A 23,917-nucleotide genomic window follows, 5' to 3' on the forward strand; every position below is an offset into this window, starting at 1 on the left:
GCACTGATTATAAAATTCCTCTATTAACATATAAAGCCCTACATGGCCTCGCTCCTGAGTACCTGCGGGATCTTATTACATATTACGAACCATCAAGACTACTTAGATCTCAGGATGCTGGACTCTTACTCGTTCCCAAAATTCAGAAACCCTCAGCAGGGGGAAGAGCCTTTTCTTATAAAGCCCCCAACTCTGGAATAACCTTCCAGATAATGTTCGGGACTCAGTCTCAGTCTTTAAATCTAGGCTGAAACTCATCTGTTTAGTTCAGCTTTTGGTAATTAATGTTTCTAAGATAAGGGCTGCAGGTCCAGGGGTTCGAGGACACAGGGAATTGTAGTACACTGAGGTCAGCACTCACAGGTTTGTGGACGGTGGAGCAGATGGACGCTAGTGTTTCAGGGAGCTCCCGTGTCTGTGTTACCTCCTGGCTCTCTCCTCTTAATCAGGCTGTTATAGTCAGACCTGCCGGAGTCGTCAGACACACTCTGATACTGATCAACATTTTCTGCTCTCTATAAAATCCTCTCAGAACTAACTCTCTCTCTTTAACCCCGATACTCCAGACTCGTAAAGTGACATTAAAAAAAAGAGACGTGGGTTCAGTCCTTACTGATCCAGTTCAGGGTGAAATCTCACCATAAATACTGTATAATGTCCTGAGCTGTAACTGAGCTGTGATCTGATTGGACGTTCATGCTGATGGAGCTACTACTGGCAGCTTCAGTGCAGAGCAGGGACGCTCAATCCTGGTCCTGGAGATCTTCCACTCAAGGGTTCAGATCCAGCACAGCTGACTGTAGTGTTCAGTTGCTCCTGAAGGCCTTAATCATCTGGATCAGGTGTGTTAGATTCGGGGTGGAGCTAAACTCTGCAGGGTGAAGGACATTGCTCTGAATCATAAAGCAGGTTGGACACGACGAGGTTCTGGACCATGGTTTGGGGAACTCTCCTCTGACTGGACCGGCTCTGCTCTAAAGGAGGAGCTCAGGGGGGAAAAGCGAATGATCATCCAAGACGTCTGGTTCGGTATCGGACGTGCAATGCTAGGCTAACGTTGTTAACAAGCACCGGACCTAGACTGACCACACGCTCATGGCCAAACCCCCCTCTCAGCCCGTCTCTCAGAACTCATCATCATCCTCAACAAAGCTCGCCATGGCGCAGAACCCATTTCTCCACACACACACACACACACACACTCGCATGCAAACACCTGGAAACCATGGCAACCTGCCTGTCTTTCATCCTTACTATGACATCCAGTCCCATTTCTCACATGCACACAGCAGAGGTCAACAAAGACAAGGCTAATGAGTGACCTTTGACCTCTGACATATTGCTTGTCACAAGCACAGTCCATATCCAACCCCCTCTTCACCCCCCACCCCACACACACACAGTACCTACCCAGAGGAGAACTGCTTCTCTCGCATTATTATTATTTATAGAAATATTCATCATGGGTTCTCTCTGCAGCAGATAAACACTGATGACCCTATCGGCTCCATGCTGCCTAATAATGCCAGGCGTGAGCTAGAGGGGTATAAAGCCCCCCAGCATTGTGGAGCAGTGGAGGAACTGTGTTCTCTGGAATGATGGTGGAGGAGCTCCATCCAGTACTTTTGGATGGGATGATCATCCTGACCTTACCAACAAATGCTCTTGAGGCTGAATGCAATCAAATTCTCACAGCAATGCTCCTCCAACATCTAGTAGACACTAGGCACTCGGTAGGTGTTTCTAATAAAGTGGCCAGTGAGTGAAGGCACTCGGTAGGTGTTTCTAATAAAGTGGCCAGTGAGTGAAGGCACTCGGTAGGTGTTTCTAATAAAGTGGCCAGTGAATGAAGGCACTCGGTAGGTGTTTCTAATAAAGTGGCCAGTGAGTGAAGGCACACGGTAGGTGTTTCTAATAAAGTGGCCAGTGAGTGAAGGCACTCGGTAGGTGTTTCTAATAAAGTGGCCAGTGAGTGAAGGCACTCGGTAGGTGTTTCTAATAAAGTGGCCAGTGAGTGAAGGCACTCGGTAGGTGTTTCTAATAAAGTGGCCAGTGAGTGAAGGCACTCGGTAGGTCTAATCTAGTCTAACCTGTAGCTCCACAAGTCTGGGATAAACCCTCTTTTACTGCAGAGATTTTGGCTCTGCCAAACACCTCATCTTCATCATCATCATCAGGCTATTAACTGACCCTCCTACCACTTCCTTTAGTTCTGGGAGAACACACAGCACTGTGTGTGTGTGTGTGTGTGTGTGTGTGTCTGGAACGGTCCGAGCCTCATCATCCTTTTTGCATGTGATTGTTCACACCCAGCAGAGCCTTAAGCCAGAGGGGTAAACAGACAGCCACACACACACACACACACACACACACACACAGAGTTCAGCTCATGATGCAGATCTATACAGGCCTTATCCCTGAGTTCTGAAGTCTTAGGGGACGGGGACTGGGATGAGGACGGGCACCTAAGAGTAATTTATCCTAATTTATCATCTTCAACATGATTATTGTCATTTTTATTACTGTACCATTATCACCATCATCACCACCAACATCATCATTATCACCATCATCACCACCAACATCATCATTATCACCATCATCACCACTATCAGTACTATTACTGTACCATTATCACCATCATCACCACCATCAGTACTATTACTGTACCATTATCACCATCATCACCACCATCAGTACTATTACTGTACCATTACCACCATCATCACCACCATCAGTACTATTACTGTACCATCATCACCATCAGTACTATTACCGTACCATTACCACCATCATCACCACCATCAGTACTATTACCGTACCATTACCACCATCATCACCACCATCAGTACTATTACCGTACCATTACCACCATCATCACCACTATCAGTACTATTACCGTACCATCACCACCATCAGTACTATTACCGTACCATTACCACCATCATCACCACCATCAGTACTATTACCGTTCCATTACCACCATCGTCACCACCATCAGTACTATTACCGTACCATTACCACCATCGTCACCACCATCAGTACTATTACCGTTCCATTACCACCATCGTCACCACCATCAGTACTATTACCGTTCCATTACCACCATCGTCACCACCATCAGTACTATTACCGTTCCATTACCACCATCGTCACCACCATCAGTACTATTACCGTACCATTACCACCATCGTCACCACCATCAGTACTATTACCGTTCCATTACCACCATCGTCACCACCATCAGTACTATTACCGTTCCATTACCACCATCGTCACCACCATCAGTACTATTACCGTTCCATTACCACCATCGTCACCACTATCAGTACTATTACCGTTCCATTACCACCATCAGTACTATTACCGTACCATTACCACCATCGTCACCACCATCAGTACTATTACCGTTCCATTACCACCATCGTCACCACCATCAGTACTATTACCGTTCCATTACCACCATCGTCACCACCATCAGTACTATTACCGTTCCATTACCACCATCAGTACTATTACCGTACCATTACCACCATCGTCACCACCATCAGTACTATTACCGTTCCATTACCACCATCGTCACCACCATCAGTACTATTACCGTTCCATTACCACCATCGTCACCACTATCAGTACTATTACCGTTCCATTACCACCATCAGTACTATTACCGTACCATTACCACCATCGTCACCACCATCAGTACTATTACCGTACCATTACCACCATCGTCACCACCATCAGTACTATTACCGTTCCATTACCACCATCGTCACCACCATCAGTACTATTACCGTTCCATTACCACCATCAGTACTATTACCGTACCATTACCACCATCGTCACCACCATCAGTACTATTACCGTTCCATTACCACCATCGTCACCACCATCAGTACTATTACCGTTCCATTACCACCATCGTCACCACCATCAGTACTATTACCGTTCCATTACCACCATCGTCACCACCATCAGTACTATTACCGTTCCATTACCACCATCAGTACTATTACCGTTCCATTACCACCATCGTCACCACCATCAGTACTATTACCGTTCCATTACCACCATCGTCACCACCATCAGTACTATTACCGTTCCATTACCACCATCGTCACCAATGTTCCAACGCCACTATTCCCATCATGGTCATAACGAACATCACTATTATTACATTAGTATTGTTATATCTTCATATGGATTTATGCCATATGAATATTCTATTATTGATTATTATTGACACTATTACTGCTAGTCTTTAAATGATTATTACTGTTTTCATTATCATCAACATTATCACTATAATGGTTATTACTACTCTGGTTCGTACTGTTATTACGGTCGTCACTGCTGTTATTATCCCTGTACTGTTTATCAGCAGTATTACTATCAATAATCATTCCTGCTGGCAGTCCCACTGACATCCATCATCACCGCTGCTACTGCCAGGCCCACTATCATCTTCATCATCATCATCCTCAGCAGCAGCTATGTTGTTCTGGATGAACTGGTGTTAGAAACGTTCAGGCCCAACTTTGCAGCACGCGCAAACAGGAGCCTGCAACGATGCACGAGATACCGTCTGCTTCTCCTGGTCGCCCGTCAACAAACAAACAAACAAACAAACAAACAACCGACCGACCGACCGAGTAAATAACCGACCACCGGTGCAGTCACGCACCTTCACGCTGGCGTGGCTGGTCTGGGTCTCGGCTTCGGTGCACGCATGCGCAGTGCCGCCGCCGCCGCTGCCGCTGCAGTCTGTCCGCTCGCGCCGAGAGCCGCTGCGCGCGCGCCTGCCGCTCTGGTAGGCGATGACGGAGGGCAGCGAGTCCGCCGCGTCGCTCTTCACGAACAGCCCGTGCGAGAGCGCGGTGGTCTGGCGCGGGGAGTTGGACTCGTCCGAGTCGCGGCAGTAGATCACTCCGCTCTGAGAGACGTGGATGCTGGGCGCGCAGCCCATGGCGCGAGCGCGGGCGCGAGCCTTCACCTCCTCCTCCTCCTCCCCCTCCTCGTGCTCGTGCTGCGCTCGGTGCCGCTGTGCTGTCGCCCCGGCGACGCCCGCTTCTCCCGCGCATCAAGCAGACCCCGTCCCCGCTCCCGCTCCCGCCGCCGCCGCCGCCGCGAGCTCCATCTCCCTCCCGCGTGCTCAGCCTCGCTCTCCCGCGACGTGACGACGATCAAAGCTCCATCGCTCCTCTGCTGTTTCTGTTTATTTTTAAACCACTGTCGCTCTCGCGCGGTTACCGCGCGCCGCCTCGGTGCAGTAAACACAGAAAGCGCGCGCGCGCGGAGGAGGAGGAGGAGTGGTGGTGATGAAGATGATGAAGAAGATGATGATGATAACAGTCAGCTCATAGTGACTGCTCTCTGTGTGCGCGAGGCGCCGAAACGATCCCCCTCCCTCCCTCCCGCTCGCGCTCTCTGCCTCCCTCGCGCTGCTCCTCTCATCTCAGCAGCGCCGCTCTGCTCCGCTGCGCGCGCCAAGGCGTCTGGCGCGCGCTCGCGCCGCCCACGCGCGCACCGCGCTGACATATAGGCACAGTGGAATGCTTGACGTGCGTGCGTGCGTGCGTGCGCGCGCCGACGTGATGCACCGCGAGAAGCGGAGCACGCGCCCTCCCGCTGATGGGGACGCTACTCTGGACAAAAGTATTGGGACACCCGCTGTCCACCCATCAGGCAGCGGGTGAACAGGGGCAGGTCTTGAAGACGATGAAGGTGATGAAGCAGGAAAGGAGGGACAAGCGTGAGAACCCGACCCCAGACTGTGAGGTTCTAGATAATGACTGGGTCAGAAGAACCTAGAACCTACGTGTAAAACCTTCCCAGAAAAAGTAGGCGCGGGGGCTAAGGGTGCAAACCCCCTATTAACGCTGGACCAACAGGTGTCCACAAACTTTTGGCCACCACTTATCATGAATGCAATCAAATCCTCACAGCAATGCTCCCCCTCCCAAAGTCTCAGCTGCTTTACCTCATTATGTCTTCTATTTCTGATTGATCTGAACTGTATAAATATGTAATCGATCACCGGATCGATCAGAGCAGAACGCGCTCAGCCCGGCTGTTCAGCAGCGCGTGTCCGTGGCCGCCCCCTGGCGGTGGCGCAGCGGCGCTGCAGCCGTGGGACCCGCGCCGCAGGTTGGGGGGGACGTTACGGGGAGACACTGAGGTACTTACGAGGTATCAGGTTTGGGATTAGAGGGAATCACGGAGAACCGGGGCAATGCGGGCTGGTCTGGCGGGAGACCGGCGGCGGGTTCCGGCTCTCGCATAACGGGATCCTCCGCGGTCGTTAATAAATGGAGCTAGCGAGCTAGCGGCGTAAAATATATACGATTACACGGTAAAAAGGATTTAAACAGGAATATTAGCTCATAAAACCTCAACTTTACCTCAGAGTGGAGCTCGCGCCCGCTTCAGCTACAGTCCGCTAACTAACCCCGAGGCGCGAGACCCCGGTCACCGTTAACGGACCTCTCCTCCTCCTCCTCACGTGTTCCTCCCCGAACCTGACGGGCTCTCACCTTTCTGAGGGGTCCGTTGGCCGGCTGGTTCATGTCGCGGCTGAATGTCTCGACGTTACCGTTAACGCAGCTAGTAGCTAATTCCGACGAGTCCGTCACGAAACGCCGCCGCCGCCGCCGAGAGCGCCTCCCTCCACCATCCTGTCCCGGAGAGCAGCGGCCGTCGACCGGAGGGGAACTTTCCGAGCGCTACCTTCACAACTTTCCTCTCCTCACCCCCACGAGCCTCACACAGCGCGCGCTTCCCGCGGTCCTAGCGCCGCGCGCGAACGACTCCTCGAGGAACCGGACGAGGCGAACCGATTCCCGAGCGAGGCCCCCACTGTGGCAGCGGCAGAGCGCGAGCCTGGTTGATGAAAACGATTCGAGTGACATTCCTTCAGGGTGGTGACGACGACACAGAGCTATGAGTCGACTCTGAATACGACTCGATGGAGTCGATTCCAGACGGCTTTGACCGTGAACAAGACGTCTGTCGTGAACGAACGCTCGAGGAATCGGATCAGTGGAACCGATTCCAAAGTGAACTGACCTTTTCTCGTCAGGACAGTGCAGAGAATCGACTCTCTTTAAAATTCTTCTTGAATTCAATTCCCTCAGAATATAATCTCAACATTCTCAAAACACAGCCCGGCATCGGAGTCGACTCCGAATCCAATTCCAAGTGACCGACACCAAAGAAGGAGTCGGTTTCACAGGTGTGTCTCCCCATTAAATTATAAACCACTGGACAGAAACGTTAGCGGACGCTCGAGGAATCGGATCTTTTAAAGCGGAGCAGTTGAACCGATTCTGAAGTGAACCGAGCTCTTTTATCAGTAATGTAATTATCTTAAAATCTAAACCCAGCACTTCTAAAACTCGAGGTCTAATGAATCGTGCAGAGTGAGAGAGACGAACAGCTCAGCTTGCTCGGCTAGCTTTCACACTTAAACCTCATTAAAGCAGCGTTACGTAAACCGTGACTCAGAACAGCTCCGGCGTGCGGCTGTGACATGGGTGTTGCTAGGCGGTTGTTATGGCAACAGGTTGTTGCTAGGGTAAATGTGTTGGTTGCTAAGGTGCTGCGTGTTGCTTATTTTGATCATGGGTTGGTATGGTAACAGGTTGTTGTTAAAGTGTTTCCAAGGTATAGGTATTGGCTGCTAAGGTATAGCCGTCATTTGCTAAGATGCTGCTATGGCGTCCCCATCGTCAGGTAACCGGGGTCTAGAGAGTCCTGAACAGAAGTCCACATCCACCGTTGTTGTTGTTTACTCCAATTTTATTAAGAAAATATCAGAAATGTACAGAACTCAGATCTCCTCACAACCCCCTGCTCCTCAGCTTCAGCTGTACAGTACAGTCCCCCCAGTCTCTCGCCCAGGCCGGACCTCCACATGAATAAAACTCATGGGACCGGTCGCTCTCCGAGGACGTGTCCTTCTCCCGGAACGGCGACGCCCCAGGACCAGGCGAACGCAGACAAAGACCCGTCTTCTCCCGGTCAGTCAGCAGGCTGCCCTTTGATCCAGGTCTGCGGGGGCTTCGGTGTTGGGGTGTGCGGTTCGGCCTGCGAGAACCGCTCCCTCGCCCGCTCCCAGTTCTGCTGCTTCTTACTCCGGCCTGCAGACGCCTCCTCCACCGTGAGAGCAGCGGTGGAGCCCAGCCCGGACTGCGCCGGATGCACCTGCAGCCCGATCTGCAGAGACAGAGAGAGACAGACGTTTGGGAGCCATCCTGATTTCAGACACTGTCCAGTTTAGTAAAGTCTCAGAACCGAACTCTTTAGGACTGGTCAGACCACCACTGCTGCTGCAGAGGATCTGATGGGGCTACTGGGAGGGGAAGTGCGGAAGACCAGGAGAACTCCCAGACGGAGCTCCTCCTCCTATGCTGGCAAGAAAGGCAAGGCACCCCCCTTACCTCCCAGTGCGCCATCAAAGCCCTGCAGCCTTCACAGAGGGGCCTGTGCAGGAACAGGTGGGCTACTTTCAGTAACTACAGTCCCACAAATCACACCTGCATACGGAACTCAATCTCTATCAATAAATCATTAATAATCATTTCATATGTGTGTGTGTTTGTTTACAGGCTCTGTGATGCCGGCGCTGTCTTTGCCCAGTCCCTCTCCGCTCTTCCAGCCCATTTTCTCCAACATCTGTCGGCCTTTATTCTCCTCATTGATCTCCCTACACACACACACACACACACACACACATTACAGCAGCAAATCAGCGGTTCAGATGCTGCTGTGACGAGGTGGTGGTAAGGAACAGCAGCAAAAGAGGAAGTGCAACTGTGACAAAGGACAAGCAACTAACACACACACACACACGCGCACACCTGTCTGAACATTTGTTTACTTAATCAGATGCTTTATTTAGGTGCGTTTCATTTACAACTATGTAAAAAAGTGTGAGCTGTAAAAAGTGTGTGTGTGTGTGAGATGTAGCGCAGCAGGAAGTGAGGACACCGGGCAGCTGATCGGGTTAATGACCCATTTCTCAGACGTATGCAGACTCGTACATTTAGTTATTGTTTTTTTTATGTATTGTAAAAGTATGAATGTCAGTAAATAAATAAATAAATAAAACTAAGTAATTATTTAATTAAGTATTGTAGTTTAAGGGTTTGCAGTTTAAGGGTAAGGACTTAAGCGGCGGGTCCCGAGCTCATGCTGACAGCAAAGCGACATGGCTCGGGATTCTAAAGCTGGTGAGCCGCCAGATGTCCAGGGGCCACCGAGGGGCCGAGGCCATGTTCTCACAGGAGCGTGAGCGAGAACCGAGCTCTGCTCTCTGCCCTGCGGGGAAATTTACTGCAGATGGTAATCTCCAACCTGCTTCAGCACGGCCGGATCATCCATCACAGCCAGTTCCTGAAATCGGTTATTAATAAAGTCCTGAGTTCCACCCGGGACGGGACCAGACACCCACCTCCGGGACGCAGCTGAGCTCCCAGCCATGACCTCTGCTCTACTCTACTGAGGTCAGCCCACGACAGTTTCTGCAGCTTGCATCGGAACACTGAAGGGGCAAGCTCCGCCCCCTGCGCCCCACTGCCATGATGTGGCCTGTAAGGAGCTGATCTGCATGTGCGCGGTTTCAGAACCACTGCAGCGGAGGTCAGCTGATCACCAGGATGGGATGCTGCAGACCCAGTCGTGACCGAGGAAGGGAAGGTGCTCGAGGAAATACGTACACATGCAGAGATGCTGGAGCGGCGTCTCTGTAGAAGGTCCCCTCGCTGCCCACCGTCTGTCTCCTGCTCTCGGCTCGGTCCTTGTACTTACTGTTCCTTAATGCCCCGCTCTCCTCATACTCGCTGCTCTGTAACACACACACACACACACACACACTATCTATCCGTCTGTTCGTGTGTCCGTCTACATTTTCAGAGCATTATGACCACCCCTGCTCTTTAAGGAACCCAGGCATGCCCGTCAGCTGCAGCCGAGTGCAGGACCATCGCCCGCGGGCAAAGGGTGCGATCTGGCCGCCGCACCGGGCGAACGGTGGGCCGTTCTAGAGCCGCTGTAGTGAGGGTGTCCTCAGAATGGACTTCTGGCACATTGATGCTGAAGGGGAACATTTTATATGTGCACAGTACCAGTCAAAAGTTTGGACACCCAGTAGTCCATATTTTTAGTTGTTACCGTAGTTAGGATGTCAGGGCTGAGGGGGTCATTTTGGAGCGTTTCTATTGGTCCGTTCATCCTGTTATTCAGCTGCAGTATAAAGAACCTCTCTGGGCTCACTAGTAAGTGTGGATCAGACAGACGGATCAGACGGAGTCAGACTCACTTTGAGGCCGTACTTGATCTTGATCTGTTTGAGCTCTTTCTGCCTCTGCACCTCTTTATCCTCCTTACTCAACACACACACTGAAACACACACACACACACACAAGGGTACACAGCGGTCAGTCATCACAGCTACACACAGTGTGTAATCATGCAGACAGGTGACAGATTATGGAGAAAGAGAGAGAGTGTGTGTGTGTGTGTTAGTGGGGCGTCGGCGCCGTCCTCTCTCACTATAAATATAAAAGCCATAATGCTGCCAGGACTGATCATATCAGACCCCGGCCAGGGTTCAAGCACAGCGGTGTGTGTGTGTGTGTGTGTGTGTGTGTTTGTGTGTGTGTGTACGTGCGTGCTTACCCGTGTTCTCCTCTGGGCGGCGCCGGCTCAGGTGAGCTCGGACCTGACCTGGTTCACAGCCGTCGCAGGTGTCGGTGCCTGAGTGGATGTGGAAGGACAAAACCGTCTCCCCGAGCTTCACCTCATCGCCGTGGGTCAGAGGACACGGGTCACACCTCACCTTCGGCTGCGGAGACACGGATCAGCCAGAACATTAGAACCAGCCAGCTGAAGAGACCAACACCGGTGATCTGGGTCCAGCGGCTCCTGGCTGTCAGGGGGTGGATCTACATCATTAGGCAGCGAGTGAACAGGCAGGTCTGGACCGCGAGAAGGGGTACCTGTAGTATTCTGTTGCCGTTGACGACCGTGCCGTTCTGACTGCCCTGGTCTACCAGCATGTAGCACTGCTGATCCTGATCAAAGAACACCTCCGCATGAGACTGGAAGACAGAAAACACACACCTGGCTGCTGATCCTGATCAACACACACCAGAGCGGAACACACACACAGGCTGTGTAGTGGTCAGACGCTCTCATACCTTACTCACTCCCATCTCAGGAACCCTGATGGCATGGTTCATGTCCTTCTCTCTGTCACAGAACACACACACACACACACACACACACACAGTTACTATAGTTCTCACTGCTGACACCAGTATAGATGGGAAGTATCAGAAAGTAAAAATCCTGCCTGGACATTAGCATTAGCACTAGCATTACTGACCGAACCATTCCTTTAACATTAAGATTCTGCCAACTGCGAGAGAGAGAGAGAGAGTGTTCGGGGCTAAGACGCTTTAGTGAAGGCCAGTCCTGGACCGCTACTGACCGGCCGATAGTCGCCACAGCATCAGCCGTGAGGATGAAGAGAGTTCCAGGCTGCAGGACGGGAGAACGGACCACAGTCACCCTCACACACGGAGGCCAGGCTTCTGCAAAACACACACACACACACACACACACACACACGTCCATGCTTTGCACTTTTACCGCATGCCATAGCAGCAAAACCAGGGTAACCAGGACTACAGCAGGAGTGAATTTCAGTAGGGCCAGTTTATATTAATAATATAAAACCAGCTGAACTGGACAAAAGTATTGGGACACCTCCACCCTATTCCATCTCCAGGAGCTTTCCTGACACCCCATTCTAACCCCATAGGTATTAATATGGAGCCGGTCCCCCATCCTCGCCTGTCCAGCCTGCGGTGTGTTTAATTTGTAGGGGATGAAGGGAGCCTTCCTTCCTCACCTTCCTGACTCTGGGTTTCTCTCTCCGGGCTCTCTGCTGATGGGGAGGCCGGAGGAGAGGATGAGGACGATGCTGATGAGGGTGACGAAGGCTCTTTCTCTCCCTCAGACCCCGTGATCTCTCCCTCCTCCGGCTCGCTCTCGCCGCTCGTGTCAGCAGAGCGCGACTTCTTGCTCTTATGAGCCCTCTTCTTCTTCTTCCTCTTCTTGCCACGCCCCTCGTCAGAATGCGACCCGTTCCGCCTCCGCCTTCCGTTGCCACGGCGCCCGGAACGCTTCCTGCTCCGCGAGCGAGAGCGCCGTTCCTTTCTGCGCCGGCCTTCCCTCCTTTCCTCGCCGCGCTCCTCTGAGCCCTCCCCTGCGCTGGCGGGCTCCTGTCAGTCAGCAGAGATTCAGCCAATCAGGACTGAGGACCTGTTTGGTCCAGCCTCTCTCTCCCCCCATTCATTGGTGCAGAGTCTGTGTGATCCTAATGGTCTCTAACGGCTCGTAATCACTCATGCACAAAAACCTCGGATCTCCAGATCAGCTGCTTCACGGGAGGAGGGGAAGCTTTCCGAACTTATAATAGAAAATTTGACTCCAGGTCATTCTGGGGCGTTTCTACTGGTCCGAAATTGTGATGCGTTATAAAGAACCACAGCCAGGTTTCCATTATGGAGAAAAGTGGAAAACGAAGATACAGGGCTTTTGCGCGGCTGTGACGACATACACGTTTTTACTAATTTGATAAATAATTTTATTTATGAAATATCGTACGCAACGCTCCCGGCACACGCCGCTTCCGACATGGGTGCAGCCAGCCACCCGCCTCTGTTAAGAAATGCCGCCAGCAGACGCCGGTGGCAGCCAGCACCGCACTGGAGAGAGCAAGGGCAAGGCCGACTGTGCTCCCCCAGGCTCCGGCTGCCGATGTATCTAATCAGAAGCACGAGATTCACGCCTAGCACACGGTTCAGAACGGTGGAAGGAGGACATCTACCTCTACGTGCTGGTCTTCTGCTACGCTTGGCTATCTTCAGCTTGGCCAAAGAGTTAGTGACCGCCTCAACCTACGGCAAGAAAAACAACAACACAGCATCAGAGCCTGACCCGGCCGCCACGCCTCGACCCTCATCCTACAGCCACTGACACGGTCAACCTCAGCAGTAGCATGCTCACGGTCAGTGTGTGTGTGTGGAAGAGAGCTTTGCACCAGAATGGGAGGGGAGATGTCTGGAGAACAGTGTCCATCAGCCTCATTCATCACAACACCAACAACCAATCATCAGCCAGGGCTTTACCTTGCTTTCCAAGCGGGCTGCCTTCTCTGCGGCCCTCCTGCTGCTGCTGCTGCTGCTCTTCTTCTGGCTGCTGCTGGTCTGAACCGGCTGCTCCGTGGACTGCGCTGTGGGAAGCTCAATTCTGGAGTGGAACTGGTACTTCCCGCTCTCCGGGTCGTAGTAGTAGTACATGCCCGTGTTGGCGTCGTAATACAGCTGGCTAGCCTGCAAGAGGCGAGAGGCAGAGCTTAGTCTGGATGATAATCAAGGAATCCACAGACCATTAAAAGAGCTGCAGTCTGAGCATTCTCCCCCAGGAGGAGCTAGTAGCATTTAGTGAGATCACGGGTCTTTCTACATTACATTGACAGAAGTATTGGGACACCTCCGCCGGCTTGGTTTTATACACCTGTGGTGGTGACGGGACTGAATCAGACACCTGAGGGCAGTGATTAAGATAAGATAAGATAAGATAATCCTTTATTAGTCCCGCAGTGGGGAAATTCACAAATTAAGAGGGGCGTCCCAATACTTTTGTCCAAATAGTCCTGTCCCGTCATCATCGACTCGCAGGTTTACACCGGGCTTCTGTGGTCAGGATCTGAGGTCCGCTTTGGACGGCAGCCGTCCTCCAGGTGGAGGGGTCTCGGGGGAACTCACCGAGTCGTAGTAGAAGCCTGTGGCGTGGTCGTAGTACATCCCCGACGTCTCGTCAAACACGAAGCCCGTCTGGGTCAGAGCCTCCTCCGCTGTGGCTCTCAGCATGTCCGCTATGGAGGAGTTTCCCTCACCGCCTGCCTGGAACCACCACACACCCAGTATTATTAGATATTGCATGTACACCACATGTCCAAAAGTTTGTGGACACTCCTTCTAATGGGTGCAGCTTTAAGCTGCTGACACAGATGTGCAAATGCACAGAAACAGCTTGTCTAGTCCCTGTAGAGAAGAAGAACTGCCAATAGAATGCCAGGCATGGGCTATAGAGGGGTACAAAGCCCACCTCTCTGGAATGATGGAGGTGGTCCATCCAATAATAATAATAATAATATTAATAATGACATCCTCAACACATAAATCCACGCAGTCTTACCTCTGCCACCTCGGCACCAGCCACGACGCTCTGGTCCTCTGGAGGCAGCTCGCTGACTGCCGCCGCTGATGCCGCCACCGCCTCCATCGCCGTGGGACACGCTTCTGCGTGCTCTGAGGTGTCCTGCACTTCAGTGGAGGTGCCCGGCTCTGCCTCGGCCGCTCCGTCCACAGCAGACTGATAGTAGCCGCCGTAGTAGTAATTATAATAATCTGATCAATAGAAAAAAAAATCATTGATTAAATTAAGAAAAATAAATAATAATATTTTTAATAAATAAATACATTGGTTCCCTGATTGTAACTAAAATATCTAAAAATTAAATACAATAAATATACTGTTTTGATTTATACTGTAATCTGGTTCATTTTCATATTAATATTTACATTTGATTTTAAATAAATAATTAATTATTATTATTATTATTATTATTATTATTATTACAATCGATCACTGTTAGGGCTGGTTAATAAGCACTGTGCTGTGTGTGTGTGTTTGTTTGAAAGAGGGACCCTAAGGTACCGGTTTCGGTCCAGGCGTATTCCTCAGTCTGAGTCTCGGCCTCCACCCGGTTCTTCTCCTTCTTCTTCCGTTCATGAAGCTCCGCGCTCAGATTCTCCACCTACGGCACACAGGTCAGGCCATCAACCCCCCTAAATTCACCACAGCCCCCCCCCGCCCTGCGTCACTCAGCCCAACCAGGTGTAGGGGACCCCCGAGGCATGCTGCGGCCCTCTCGTACCTGCTGTCTCAGGTCCAGGTTGTAGCTCTCCGTGCTGTTCTGGAGCCTGGCGCTGTGGCTGAGCTGCTTCTGCACTCTCTGCAGTTCCCCCCGACACTCCGTCAGCTCGCGCTGCAGCCTCTCCACCTCCTTCCGCAGAACGCCCACCTCACCCCCAGACCCGCCGGGTACAGCATCGGGCCCTGGTCCCGCCGTCTGCAGCCGCGGCGACTCTGCTCCAGCCTGAACGTCCTCGGCCCGGGCCGCTGGCTCAAACCCGCAGCCGTCGTTTTCCTCTGCCTCTGAACTCTCCCCGCCGGACCCCAAGCTCTCGCGCTGGTCCGGATCCGCCGGCCCGGGGGTGCAGCTCTCCTCAGCGCCACTCGCCATCCTGCGGCCCACCGTCCGCTCCCCAGCTAAGACTGAACAGAAGATCCGGACATGAGCCAGTCTGAAAACACCGCCCGCCCTATGTGCTCCATAACATCCAGTGACAAAAGTATTGGGACACCTGCTCACTCATTCATTCATTCAGTCACTCACTGCTTCTGCTGAAATCAAGGCTATTAAAGAGCTGACCCTGCTTTAGTTGGAGTAACTGTCTCTACTGCCCAGAGAAGAAGACCTTCTACTTTTAGGAGCATTGCTGTGAGGATTTGATTGCATTCCGCATCACTCCACAGCTCAATGCTGGGGGGCTTCATGCCTGACAATAGGTTTACACTGATCTGCTCCAGATGGTCCTAATCTATTGGCAGTACTTCTCCTCTGCAGGGACTAGACAGGCTGTTTACGTGCATTTGCACATCAGTATCAGCAATAGGCGCAGCTTAAAGCAGCTGAATGCATTGATTGGGAGGGGTGTCCACAAACATTTGGCCACGCAGTGTGTGGGCAGCTGGGGTACAGAGGGGCTCTCTCACCGTGGGTCCGGTCTCCTCTCCCCCTCTCTCTCCTCCGCCCCGCCCCTCAGCTCAACCTGCAAATCAAAGACAGACATCTTAGGACCACCCCGCGCGGGAAACCCACCGCACAAACAGTTAGTTTGATCAGAAAATCAGTTACAGTCGATCAGATCGGTGTGTTTATCTCCCCCTGCGACCCACGCGGCCATTTTCACTGAGCCCACTTCCTCCACAGGCTCCACAGGCGCCGCTGGACCGCGCTGCCGCTCTGCTGCCCTCTGCTGCCCTGGAGGGAGGGGCCGCTGCAGTCTGCTGCTGCTGTGAGGACTGTGGTTTAATCAGGAGCCCTAATTAAAACAGACCAATCAAGAGCATGATAGAAACTTCACTTAATACATGAGTATTAATAATAATAATAATAATAATAATAGTAAAGAAGCGTTAGACAAGGAGACAGAAAGACAGACAGCTAGAGAGGTCTCTGTCTGTCTGTCGTTCCATCTGTCTGTAGGTCTGTCTGTCTGTCTGTCTATCTATCTGTCTGTCTCTATAGATCTACAGACAGACAGACAGATAAACCTACAGCTCTGTCTATCTCTCTATCTGTCTGTCTATCTATCCGTCTGTCTCTCTATAGATCTACAGAAAGACAGATAGACAGATAAACCTACAGATCTGTCTGTCTATCTGTCTGTATTTCTGTCTGTCTGTAGGTCTATCTGTCTATCTATCTGTATGCCTGTCTGTCTATCTGTCTGTCTGTCTGTCTGTCTATCTATCTATCTATCTATCTATCTATCTATCTATCTATCTATCTGTCTGTCTGTCTCTCTATAGATCTACAGACAGACAGACAAACCTACAGCTCTGTCTATCTCTCTATCTGTCTGTCTATCTATCTGTCTGTCTCTCTATAGATCTACAGACAGACAGACAGATAAACCTACAGATCTGTCTGTCTATCTGACTGTATTTCTGTCTGTCTGTAGGTCTATCTCTGTCTATCTATCTGTCTGTCTGTCTGTCTGTCTGTAGGTCTATCTCTGTCTATCTATCTGTCTGTCTGTCTGTCTGTCTGTCTATCTATCTATCTATCTATCTATCTATCTATCTGTCTCTCTATAGATCTACAGACAGACAGACAGATAAACCTACAGATCTGTCTGTCTATCTGTCTGTATTTCTGTCTGTCTGTAGGTCTATCTATCTGTCTATCTATCTGTATGCCTGTCTGTCTGTCTGCCTGTCTGTAGGTCTGATACAGGTCTGTATCAGTTCAACCCCTTTGAATAAACAGCTAGCACGGCTAGCTGATTAGCACTCTGAGGCTAAAGAGGTTAATGTAGCCAAGGCCAAGCTTCCCGCGTCAGCCGTGAGCGACCCCTTCTCCAGGGCTAGTTTAAGGACTTATACAGCTTCCGACATTTCCAGCCAGCAGGGGGCAGCAGAGCCATGTCTCAAACTGAGCCTGAATGACGGAGGCCTTGTGTTCCTCACATCCCACTGGGGTTTAGATCAGCTTGGGCGAATCAGTCCGGCCCTTCGGAGTTCTGCTTTACAACTTTCCACATTTCACAACTTCTCGGAAGTTTCACAGAACCGCTCCGCCGGTTCCGGACACGACCCGTAATGAGGAGCGTCTATCAGCGCAGCAGCACCTGCTTCGGGCCCTGAGCCGCTAATGGCATCCACATGAGTCAGGCAGCGAGCGGAGCAGTAATAGGAGAGAGGCGAGGAGGGGAAATGGGAGGCTAATGAGAGAGAGGTGGAGAGCGAGAGGGGGACAGGGTGAGGGGACACCGTCTCCTGGCTCTTGTGGTAAACGGCTCTAGAGTGTAATTGACATTTGCATGAAAAGCGTGAGGCTGAAAAGGAAGCTCGCCCATACTCCCACTCTCACCCCCTAAACTCAACCAGCAACGTTATAACGGATGAGCGCTGATGCTAAACAATGTCGTAAACACGCTGTATGGACAAAAGTATCGGGACACCCGCTCATTTCTCCTGCTTTTGTTGGAGGAACTGTCTCTACTGTCCAGGGAAGAAGACTTTCCACTAGATTGTATTGCATTGCATTTAGTGGATGTTGGGCAGATGATCACCACCCCACCTCATCATCCCCATCAACTCCCCAACTCATCCTATCAAAAGTACTGGCTGGAGCTCCACCACCATCATTCCAGAGATACAGATCGATGGAGACTGATACAGATACAGACTGATGGAGACTGATACAGACCGATGGAGACTGATACAGACCGATGGAGACTGATACAGACCGATGGAGACTGATGGAGACTGATACAGACTGATGGAGACTGATACAGACTGATTCAGATAGAGACCGATGGAGACCGATGGAGACTGATGGAGACTGATGGAGACTGATACAGACTGATACAGACTGATGGAGACTGATACAGACTGATGGAGACTGATGGAGACTGATGGAGACTGATACAGACTGATACAGACTGATGGAGACTGATGGAGACTGATACAGACTGATTCAGATACAGACCGATGGAGACTGATACAGACTGATACAGACTGATGGAGACTGATGGAGACTGATATAGACTGATTCAGATACAGACTGATACAGACCGATGGAGACTGATACAGACTGATACAGACCGATGGAGACTGATACAGACTGATACAGACTGATGGAGACTGATACAGACTGATGGAGACTGATGGGACGATGATTAGTAGGACGAGGACTGGTGGGACAACAGCCAGCAGAGGTGAGGGCAGGTCTGCTTCTCAAACCACTGGTGCTGGACATTGGGGGTTTCTGGAGGTTACTGAACTGCGGCTTGCTCTGAAGATCTGAAGTTCTGCAGCTTTAACGGGGGGCCGGGGGGTCTCTGAGGAAGGTCAGGGAGGGCCTGGAAAGCGCTGGGCTCTGTGAGCTGAAGGATGGCTGTTAGCTTTGGGTTGGAGATGAAAGTTCTGCAGGAGGGTTGGTCTCCGGCTTCCAGCTCTGAAATTTACCGCCTGTTTTCAGCACTCCAACTTTGCTGCAGTAAAGCTGCAAGTTCGGGGTTTATTGGCATGGAAACACGGCAGCCCTGCAGGCTCTGAGGCTCTGAGGATCAAAGCAGGACAAAGACCGAAGACAACAGCAGAGAAGAGCTCTCAACGAGACAAAGACCTGAAGGACAAACCAGTCCTCCTCACAATGCTTTCCATTTCCACTCGTCTACTCCCCATCCGCCCCCCACTCCGAGCCCCCCTCCAACCCACCTCCAACCCCCCCCCCCCCTACATGCCTCAAGAATTCAATTAGCGTGTTTTTCCCCGGCCTGGTGAGCAGATGCTTGCTTATCGTAGCGGGAAAAAGGGGGAAACAACAGGAGAAGAATTCCTGTTGAGCTTTCAGTCGGAATCCAGTGACGCTAATTCCCATTCCAATGAGCTCAGCACACACACACACACACACACAGCTCTGGGGGTGTGTGAGTGTTTGTTTTCCTACCCTTACAGGACTTCAAGTTTTACCCATGCTAGCTCCTCACGAGCAGATCCAGCCCACGTTGGCGCAGCTGTGGAGTGTGTGTGTGTGTGTGTGTGTGTGTGTGTGTGTGTGTGTGTGTGTGTGTGTGTGTGTGTGGTTTTACGGGATCCGCGGGAACAGTAACCGGTTAGGGATGGGGACATTTCTAGAGCGCTACAGAAATCCACGCCAGCGAAGGCCGTAGATAAGATCTGGAAAGGGCTCTAAGTGGGTCAGCTCCCGAGCCCAGAGCCCAGAGCCACGCCGCTTTGCCATCAGCAGCCGCAGTCAGAGGGAGCACAATTGGCCGTGCTCTCTCCAGGTGGGTAGATGGCGCTGTCTCTCTCTCCTCATCAGCTGGCTGAAGTGGTGGCTGGAACTGGGGACCCCGGCGCTGTCCTTATCAGTAAGAAAAGAGGTGAGGGAGCATTGCTAGCACTAGGGGGAGCTAAGATCCTGCAGTTGGAGCCAGTGTGAAAGACCCCTAAGAGCACAGAAAAGACCACTCGGCCCGGATCGACTGGTCGGCAGTATGAGAACACTTGTTTGGACGGTCCGGGAATTTCAGACCGACCACGTGAAGCTGAGATGGGCCACCAGCCGGGACGTCGTCCTGACAAAGTCCCGCCCCCTTCAGAAAGAGTCAGTCGCCATGCCGATGAAGGCTAGCGTGCTAGTCAGGACGCCGTATCGCCTGAACCCGAGACTTCCTGCAGATCTGACAGCAACATTTCATAACAACTGGAAAAATGGATGATGTGCGTCCTCAGCGGGCTGGATCGGAGTGTGTGTGTGTGTGTGTGTGTGTGTGTGTGTCTGAAGATTCTGTGGTCGAGGAGCCAAGAATATCAGCAGTGCGAGGAGCATGTACGCCCGGCTGACGTAGGGATGACGCTCTTATCCCCCCAAAAGTGCCGATAAAATCTCCAATATCGCTCTCAAATTTCCCTCGGCGGCGCGGCCTCGCCGGAGTGAGCCCAGCGTTATTGCTGCTACAGTTTACTGGAGTCCTGCAGATCTACTGATCTCACACACACACACACACACACCTGCCCTTTCTTCTTCCACTGTGTGTGTGTGTGTGTGTGTCCCATTTTCGTGTCACGTTTTTGCCGATTGAACAAGCCTGTTTATATTGGGTTATGGCAGTATGTAGGAGTCATGTAGTGGACAAAAGTATTTGGACACCGAAACCCATAGACGTTAATGTGGCTATGGGTTGGACTTTCGAACCCCACTGCAGGTGGGTGTGTGTGTGTGTGACCTGGTTGCTAATCGTGTCCATCCTCCCCACCAGGCCCCGTCAGTCCTGCTTCTCACAGGTCTGATGATGACACCATATTGCGGCTAATGCTGTTAGCTGGGGGTTTGTGCAGCAGGACCTTTGCAGTAATTTAGCTCCTAATTAAATAAGGCCCTTCCACTGCTGGTGTTTGGTAGAGTAGCAGCAGGAGGTCTGGCGTGCTCCCCCAACACGGCCCGAGCGAAGGGTGAGCGCGAGAGAGAGAGCGAGAGAGAGAGAGGCCTGCAGGAACACAGAGAGGAAATTACACGGAGCAGATGATCCGCCCGAGGACAGAGAGGAGCTCGGGCCAAAATTAGGACTGAAATTAATACCAAGAATCTAAATTAGTTGAAGGCCCCTTTTCAGTGACACAGCGAGGACACACACACACACACACACACAGAGCTCTGGAGGCCTCGTTTTTCCCATGATGCATGTGCATTTCCACTTCCCTTTGGAACAGCCTTGAACGAAGTAGCGTCCAAAAACTTTCTGTTTTTAATGCGTGTATACGCAAACAGACGTGAGCACCCTCGCTGAGAGACGGGGGGCGAGGGGGAGCGCGAGGGTGATCGGGTTCACTATGCCTGTCACCTCCTGATGACCGGGCCAGCGCTTAGACAGTTGCCCCACTCAGCGGCTGAAGGGCACATTTGTTATTGCAGTTGTTTATTTGTTGTTTATCCGAGAGCCTCGCCACACTCGATCCATCTGCCTGTGTGTGTGTGTGAGTGTGTGTGTGTGTGTGTGTGTGTGAGTGATGATGACTGATTTATGACAGACTGGTGAGGATGTGCTCTAATATCCGAGCGTCTGAATGGATGGAGTGAATAAATCAGGGTGTTTCTGTATTCCGAGCGACAGAGCTGCCTCTAATTACGCTCAGAGACGTGCTGACCTCTAATGCAGCCGCACTGCGCTGCTCTGTCCCACCGGCGTGATGAGGACGGAGGGGGGACTCGTCCCTTACGAGAGCAGGCAGGAGACGCTGGTGTGCATGGGAATGTGGGAAGGCCCAGGAGACCAGGTGAACTCACCCTGCGCCCTCCGACCCAACCCACCAGGGAGGCAGCAGGACTCGACTCAGACTCACTCTTAACTGACTCTGTACTCAGACCTGCTCCTGACTGACTCTGTACTCAGACCTGTTCCTGACTGACTCTGTACTCAGACCTGCTCCTGCTCCTGACTGACTCTGTACTCAGACCTGCTCCTGACCGACTCTGTACTCAGACCTGCTCCTGACTCTGACTGACTCTGTACTCAGACCTGCTCCTGACTGACTCTGTACTCAGACCTGCTCCTGACTGACTCTGTACTCAGACCTGCTCCTGACCGACTCTGTACTCAGACCTGCTCCTGACCGACTCTGTACTCAGACCTGCTCCTGCTCCTGACCGACTCTGTACTCAGACCTGCTCCTGCTCCTGACCGACTCTGTACTCAGACCTGTTCCTGACTGACTCTGTACTCAGACCTGCTCCTGACCGACTCTGTACTCAGACCTGCTCCTGCTCCTGACTGACTCTGTACTCAGACCTGCTCCTGCTCCTGACTGACTCTGTACTCAGACCTGCTCCTGCTCCTGACTGACTCTGTACTCAGACCTGCTCCTGCTCCTGACTAACTCTGTACTCAGACCTGCTCCTGACCGACTCTGTACTCAGACCTGCTCCTGCTCCTGACCGACTCTGTACTCAGACCTGCTCCTGACTCTGACTGACTCTGTACTCAGACCTGCTCCTGACCGACTCTGTACTCAGACCTGCTCCTGCTCCTGACCGACTCTGTACTCAGACCTGCTCCTGACTCTGACCGACTCTGTACTCAGACCTGCTCCTGCTCCTGACCGACTCTGTACTCAGACCTGCTCCTGACTCTGACTGACTCTGTACTCAGACCTGCTCCTGACTGACTCTGTACTCAGACCTGCTCCTGACTGACTCACAACTCGACTCAGACTGGCTTTTGACTAATGCACAGCCTATAAATGACTCATGACTTGACTCAGACTCTGCCTTAAAAAACCTGTAACTTGACTTAGACTTGCAAGTAACTGACTAATGAGTCGAATCAGACTTAGACCTGAGCTGGTGAATTAAGTGAAGCTGAAGCTCAGATGAATTCGGAGAGTCAGAGAAGCCCCCCTGTTGACCACCCGCCCCCTTCCCCTCCCCACCCGAGCGGACAGTTCCAGTCCTCTGCAGCATTGATCAGGGATCAATCAGACCTCGGTAGATGAAGACGTCATTCTCTACAGGACACTGGACATCATCGAGTGACCGCTTCTGTCCAGAGGAGCATTGGATCACTTATTAACACACACACACACACACACACACCTGTCCGTTGGCTCAGGATGAGCTGAGGCTGTCTGATGTACAGTGTCTGACCGCCGTCGCCGTCAGAGTTCACATCTCAGTGACTTCCAGATGAGTCTAGAAGAACATGCACCACTGACTTTACACACACACACACACACACACACACACACACACACACACACACACACTAAAGAGCTTATGTAAGCAGTGCTGTGAGGAGCTCAAATGAAGCGCTTTAATACGCCAAATGGAGCGAGAGAGAGAGAGAGAGAGAGAGAGAGAGAGAGAGAGAGAGAGACCACAGCCTGGACTCACACGCCCAGCAAGGTCTACATGTGGAGGAGTGTGAGGGTCACTCGGGAGCTGAGGAGCAGGACACGTGTGTGTTTGAGGGACACTCTAGTGCTGGACAGCTGGACGTGTGTGTTCTTCCACTGCTCCACAGCTCCTCAATGCTGGGGGTCTTTATACCCCTCTAGCCCACGCCTGGCATTAGGCAGCATGGAGCCGATAGGGTCATAATGTTGATCTGCTCCTGTAGAGAGTCCTATTCTATTGGCAGTACTTCTAGACAGGCTGTGTGTGTGCATTTGCACATCTGTGTCAACAATAGGTGCAGCTTAAAGCAGCTGAATGCATTCATTAGAAGGGCTGTCCACAAACATTTGGACACATAGCGAAGCCTTGCTTTTTGAGCAGACTGGACGTTTATCGGTGACAGGTTCTCAAAGCGTCACTTTCCACAGAGTGACCTTCCGTGTTTCTGATATTGTGGCCACTGGGTGTAGATATGAGGGAGTGCATATGGTCAGTCAGACTGCAGGTCATGATTTGTCATATAAGTGTCTGTATGCAATAGTAACGTAACCCATATGTGTTACGTATATACAAGTGTCTGTGTGTAATAGTAAC

At 51.6% G+C, this 23,917-nt stretch overlaps 2 protein-coding genes across 3 annotated transcripts in view; both read right to left on the reverse strand.

The window, feature by feature from the left end:
* The window catches only part of pde8b (phosphodiesterase 8B), a 44,116-nt gene extending 37,261 nt beyond the window's left edge, over nt 1–6,855 (reverse strand). The window contains exon 1 of one of the 2 annotated variants that reach the window (XM_072661501.1): nt 6,534–6,855. In XM_072661501.1, the coding sequence (XP_072517602.1) occupies nt 6,534–6,566 (33 nt within the window). In that variant the 5' untranslated portion in view covers nt 6,567–6,855. Of the gene's footprint in view, nt 1–4,684; nt 5,090–6,533 lie in introns of those variants that run through there. The other variant, XM_072661500.1, reaches the window with a different exon arrangement.
* Nucleotides 6,856–7,786: 931 nt separating this feature from the next.
* On the reverse strand, nt 7,787–16,076 carry aggf1 (angiogenic factor with G patch and FHA domains 1). Its single transcript, XM_072662373.1, has 15 exons — nt 15,913–16,076; nt 15,011–15,411; nt 14,791–14,890; nt 14,269–14,480; nt 13,836–13,973; nt 13,197–13,400; nt 11,915–12,287; nt 11,492–11,594; nt 11,199–11,250; nt 10,998–11,099; nt 10,678–10,843; nt 10,319–10,398; nt 9,717–9,844; nt 8,605–8,704; nt 7,787–8,214 (listed from the first exon to the last, which is right to left on the reverse strand). Exons 2-15 carry the CDS (start codon nt 15,377–15,379, stop codon nt 8,020–8,022), a joined length of 2,322 nt encoding a protein of 773 aa, XP_072518474.1. The 5' UTR covers nt 15,380–15,411; nt 15,913–16,076; the 3' UTR covers nt 7,787–8,019.
* Nucleotides 16,077–23,917: the final 7,841 nt, after the last annotated feature.

Source organism: Salminus brasiliensis, chromosome 18 (assembly GCF_030463535.1).
Source record: "Salminus brasiliensis chromosome 18, fSalBra1.hap2, whole genome shotgun sequence".
Lineage (NCBI taxonomy): Eukaryota > Metazoa > Chordata > Actinopteri > Characiformes > Bryconidae > Salminus > Salminus brasiliensis.